Here is a 6,000-nt window from a genome sequence, read left to right as displayed (position 1 = left end):
CCAATAAAGTTTGGACCTGGTTGAACAAGCTTCTGTATCTGTCGTCAGTCTGTCTCACGGCCAAAAGGGACCACCCCCTCCAGTCGGCACACATACTACATACAGAACATGCCACAGCTCTTGGGCAGGGGAGGAAGCAAAAGACAATACTGACATTACAGTAGGAGATCGCAGAGGATACATTTTATGAGGTAAAATATTGTTTAAAAAGTCATTGAAATATTTTACCTCACAAAATGAATCCTCTGTGATCCCCTGCTGTAATGTCAGTATTGTCAGTATTGTCTTTTGCTTCCTCCCCTGTCCAGGAGATGTGGTATGCTCCTTAGTCAGACACAGACAATTTTTAAAATGAACTTTCGTTCGTGGGAAAACCCCTTTAATGTGACCGGCTTCCTCTGCCTGTAGACATGTTGCGCATCTGCCGCCGGAATTCTTGCAGGCACAGTGCGACAGTGTTCCGCTGGTTGTACTGTGCAAGAGGCTGTGTGAGCGTGAGTGAATGTAAGTGTGTGTGAGAGCGTGAGTGTGTGTGTGTTTGGTGCGTACGGCGTATAGTGTGTGTGTGTGTGTGTGGTGCGACGGTGTTCCGCTGGTGGTACTGCGCAATAGGTTGGTACCATCAGCAGTTTCCATATTGAGACACCCATCACTTGGGTGTCCCAAAATGGCAGTCGGTGAACTTCCTCCTCTTGGAATTCTGGCATACGGTGACATCTGGACAGAACAGGAAATGAAAACATTACAAGGCAATTATATAAATAGATACTTTTGATATGACAGAAGCGTCTTAGATGTAAATACTCCTTTAAAGGGAACCTGTCAGTTGATTCATCTTGCTCAAACCAGGCAGAGCATGAATTGCAGCCGGGCCGTATGGCTGCAGCTAGCCATACTTTTCTCTGAAATGCGCTGGTATTTGAGGGAAAATATACTTTGCAGATCCAGCCTGGGACCATAGCTGGAGTCTTATCTTGTTTGGCTCCGTCCCAAGGTGCCTCTTCCAGGACTGCTGTAGGTGATTGACAGGCCTGTGAAGGAGAGACCAGTCAATCACCTTCTGCAGCATTGGGAGAAGCCGGCCAGGGGTGGTGTTGGACTACTCTTACCTGTGGCTATGGTCCTTGGCTTTGGAGTGTCTCAGAGAAAAATATACCTGCCCGCAATGGTGCAGCCAGGCTGCAAATTTTGCTCCCCATGGTTTGGCCAGCCTGAATCATCTCACAGGCTCTGTTTAAGTCTTATTGAAGTTTTTGGGAGTGATTCAATATGACAATATGGCCATCAGACCAGAAAAGATTGTTCATCCCTGCGTGAGAGGAAGTAGATGGGCCCCACCAAATATTACGGGGTCTGTCTGGCTCCTGTTATGACCACGGGTTTTTTTTTGGAATAAAACAAAAAGTGCATCACGCACAACTTTATTTTCAGTTTTAAAAATGGACAAGTGACCGAAACCAAGATGGACCGCATAATAATCAGAGAGGGGCCACTCGGCTTCCGCTGGCATCACGTATATGTACGTAAATATTGCACATGGATTATGTTTGGTCCTACAGGTGGACTTTTTTCATAAAAAGGGAAAAGTTGTGGCTCTGGGAAAATGAGGCAAAATTAAAAAAACTAAAGCTGACAGGAAACAGCCTGTGTAAAACGTGAGGTGAAGCACTTAGTACAAGTGAGCTGTTGTCCTTCAGGAGCCGCAGCCTCCATGTTTTCAGCTCTCCACACGAGTGTCGTCCTCTATCACTGGAGCTCCATATTCACCTGAGAGAAGCCGCCCACACACAGGCAGCGCTCGGAGCCCGCCGCTGACGTCACGTGAGGGGCAGCGCTCAGAAGCCGGCTCTGCACTCTGCACCTCGCAAGGGCAGCAGCTCTTCACAAGCCTCCGACAAGGACGAGTACTGCCCTCTCCCTCTCCACTGCCACTGGGTAAGAAGTAGTTCTTCATCTACAAGTTGTGTGTTGTAGGCTATAATGCCTTCTCCGTGCAGAGCCAGGACCATATCTGGGCAAAATATTCGTTTGTCACTAAAGGGGGGACTGCTCGGCTTCCCCTCTATAAATAGCGCTAGCCAGTGATCCATAGGGATGGAGACAATGCCCAGCCTGAGGTCATCCTCCTATTACTGCAGACCTTCTGTGTCCTCCTGTATTATTCCTTTAGGCTTTTCTGTGTACATACAGTTGTCTTCCTGCGCCACATACGCAGAGGAAGCATAAAGTCGCCATTCACACCACAGTGGGAGTGCTGTCCGTGGAAAAAACTGATGACACGCGGACCGACGTTATTCAGTAGGACTTTTTACACGGATCAAGCGTCCTCGCAGCAATATTCCCTTCCGTGTGTCAGATGAAAGCCATTCAGGTCTGTTGGGGCGCGAAACAAATCGAATTGTCAGTGAAGCGTCCAACTTTTACGGATAGATTGCATTTCTTAACGTACAAAGCTGTTTTGGTCTTGTACATTTCTTTCACTGCTGATTTAGAAATATAGATGAAAAATCGTTTTTTTCTGGATGAAAATCTGATATATATATTATATTTTTACATGAAATTAGCCATAGGGTAATATGACCTATACAGCTGCAGTAAGTGAGGAATCGCTTTAGTTCCAATTCGTAATGTTCAGCAATACGATTACTAATAGACAAATCCAGAAAAAAATGTCTCCTTCATCTGGGCTAATTCCAGCTCTGTGAGAAGCCACATAAAGAATGATATTACTTATAGCATTATTACTGGATCCCAGATATACGAGCCTTCTCCAGATGTGGGAACCTTCTTGGCCGGTCCTGTCCATCTCCATTTACTACTTAGGAATACATCAGTGGATTGTGAGTTACCTTCCAGAACTAACTGTGCTGAATACTATTAGTCATACTTATTGACGCTAGCATGTCTGTATTCCATTAATATCACGGCATTTACTGGCACCCACGTAATCTCTGTGCTTTATTGCTTGTTGGCATATTAGAGGCTGGATAGAACGGCACACCATTTCATGATATTGTCATAAGTCGCGTTCCCGTTGGGAAATGAGCAGAAACTGCTTTTCTTTCCCATTCTTGTTTGTAAGATGCTGTCTGGTGCCATCCAGAAGCCTAAATGTAACCCCAGACGATCACAGATGCAATTTGTATGCATAAAGATTGTCACCAGGACAGATTTCTTCAACCTCATATGCCCTATGATTTTCTGAACTACAAATTATTTAAAGAAGGATACCGCGTTGTCAACTAAAAACTATAAAAAGGAAGAAGTCCGCAAAATACACCAGCAATGTGGATCCTTAAATAATTGCCAGTAATAACTAGCTGCCTGGAAAGTGTATAGTGACTTATAATCATACAGCGTTCCTACTATATATATTTTAAAGTGAGGATACTAGCCGTCCAGTGTATACGTCAGCATATATTATAATCCAAAACTGATATATACATGTGCTGTTTCATGCCCTCCACGGAACTTACTGCTTACCCTTGCTGAGTGCTTGCCAGTTACCTGGCTGGAACCCGCTCGGTAGATGCGGAAGATCCAATTAGCTGCTTCCTGGCCTCGTGATGTGAGGTGATGCACAGGGTAAGGCAGAAGCAGGTGCAGGTGCGCGGAAAAGCAGAGCCAGGGGCTCTCCAGCCGGTAGCGTCCCCGGTTACTAGGCAGGAAAGAAAAAATGGCCGACTGCGTGTGTTTGGTTTGTGACGTCACTGCCGCTACGGAACGTTTGGAGGGTCAGAAAGCTTTGACGCATTTCAAGGGACTCCGTTCCTCTTCATCAGGAACCCTGATACTGGCCAGAGCACCCTGGCTCTGCTTATCTGCGCACCTGCCTTACCTTGTGCATCACCTCATATCGCAAGGCCAGCAACCAGCTAATATTTGGATCTCCCGCGTATACAGAGCAGGTCCCAGCCAGGTAACTGGCAAGCACTCAGCAAGGGTAAGCAGTAAGCCCCATAGAGGGCACTAAACAGCACATGTATATATCAGTTTTGGATTATAATATATCTACCGACTTATACACTGGATAAGTCACTATACACTTTTCAGACAGCTAGTTATTATTGGCAATTATTTAAGAATCCACATTGTCGGTGGATTTTGCGGACTTCTTGCTTTCGTATAGTTTTTACTTGACAGCGCGGTATCCTTCTTTATATAATTTGTTGTTTACATAGTGACAGAGTTTAGCACACAGTCTGTTTAGGTACCTGCTGCTGCATTCAATATTAGGGGGCGCCAGTGTGTCCCATACTGACTGTCTGAACTAGTTAGGGAGTCTCCTTTTCAGGATCCACATTTCTTGACTAGAGTGGAGACTAGTTATATCATGCTTTGGAGAACCAGTCCTACATTACATTTATCACCCATTAAATATGTTTAGCTAGGTGTCCCCTCATTAAAGGTGCACACTTTGTGATCAATTTATTCAGAGACCATCCAACAAAGAAGATTTTTATTAAAGAAGAAATCAGAGATGTATAGGCTGCAGCCACGGTTTCTCCCATGTGATGTATAGGCTGCAAATTCAGCAATTCCCATGTGACGTATAGTCTCCAGCCCCAGCATCTCCCATGTAATGTATAGAATGCAACCCACCATCTCCCATGTAATGTATGTGCTCCAGCGTCACCCATGTGATGTACATGCTGCAATCCCAGCTTCTCCCTTATGATGAACATGCTGCAGCTTTAGCATCTCATATGTGATGTATATATCCCAGTGTATCCTATGTGATGAATACACTCTAGGCCCAATGACCCTTATGTGATGTACATTCATGTCCAAAAGTGTTGGCACCCTTGAAATTGTTCCAGAAAACTAAGTATTTCTCCCCAAAAATTATTGTAATTACATATGTTTTGATATATACATGTTTATTTACTTTATGTATGTTGAAACAACATAAGAAAGAGAGGAAAAAAAGGCAAATTGGACATGGTTTCATTCAAAACCTCTAAATGGGCCATAATTGTTGTCAACTTCAACTTAATATTTGGAAACAAATGGAAAACCCAGCTCACCTGCAGCGGCATGTGGCGTGCAGAAGCATGTAGTCTCACGTGCAAACAATGTGAAAAAAAGGTAGGAAGATTGTTCCAGGTTCTGATATAAGTCCAAGATATATTCAAGTTTTAAGGTCATGGCAAGATTCTGTTCACACAGGCTTATGTGGTAACGCGTTTCAAACACTCGAAGGTGTTCTTTCTCAAAGCTTAGCTTTGAGAAAGAACACCAGCACACCTTTGAGTGTTTGAAACTCTTGCCACATATCAGAAATGGAACAATCTTCTTCCTTTTTTTCAACTTAATATTTGGTTGCATACACTTTGGAATAAATAACGGGAATCACTTCCTAGAACCATCAACAAGCTTCTTACACCTCTCAACTGGAATTTTGGACCACTTCAGGTCTCTCATATTTGAAGGAGAGACCTGAATCAGTTTTAAGATCTCTCCACATGTGTTCAATGGGATGTAAATAAAGACTCATTGCTGACAACTTCAAAACTCTCCAGCGCTTTGTTTCTATCAATTTCTGGGGCTTTTTGAAATCTGTTTGGGGTCATTGTCCTGCTGGAAGACCCATGATCTAAGACGCAAACTCAGCTGACATTGAGCCCTACATTGTGACCCAAAATCTTTTGGTAATCTTCAGATTTCATGATGCCTTGAACACAGTCAAGGCACCCAGTGCCAGAGGTAGCAAAACAACCTCAACAAATTTTTCAATGTCCATGATATTTCACTAGGTACTGTTTTATTTCTTTGTAGGCAACGCTCAGTTTTCTATAAAAAGTAGATATGCTTTACCAAAAAGCTCTATCTTGGTCTCATCTGTCCACAAGAGTTTTCCCAGAAGGATTATGGCTTACTCACGTACATGTTGGCAAACTGCAGTTTAGCTTATTTATGTCTGCGTCAGCAGTGGGGTCCTCCTGAGCCTCCCCTGGCATAGCATTTCATTTCATTCAAATGTCAACAGATAGTTCGCAC

General features: G+C 43.9%; 1 protein-coding gene across 4 annotated transcripts in view; it reads left to right on the top strand.

Moving 5' to 3' along the window:
* Positions 1-1,703: 1,703 nt before the first annotated feature.
* The window catches only part of TMOD1 (tropomodulin 1), a 186,101-nt gene continuing 181,804 nt past the window's right edge, over positions 1,704-6,000 (top strand). For 2 of the 4 annotated variants that reach the window (XM_073549736.1, XM_073549737.1), the window contains exon 1: positions 1,995-2,371. In XM_073549736.1, the coding sequence (XP_073405837.1) occupies positions 2,357-2,371 (15 nt within the window). In that variant the 5' untranslated portion in view covers positions 1,995-2,356. Of the gene's footprint in view, positions 1,936-1,994; positions 2,372-6,000 lie in introns of those variants that run through there. The other 2 variants (XM_073549738.1, XM_073549735.1) reach the window with 2 other exon arrangements.

The sequence above is a fragment of the Dendrobates tinctorius genome, unplaced genomic scaffold (genome assembly GCF_039654945.1).
Source record: "Dendrobates tinctorius isolate UK_male_01 unplaced genomic scaffold, ASM3965494v1 ptg000160l, whole genome shotgun sequence".
NCBI lineage: Eukaryota > Metazoa > Chordata > Amphibia > Anura > Dendrobatidae > Dendrobates > Dendrobates tinctorius.
Note: the sequence above shows the minus strand (reverse complement) of the source record. Positions and strands in the feature narration are given on the sequence as shown.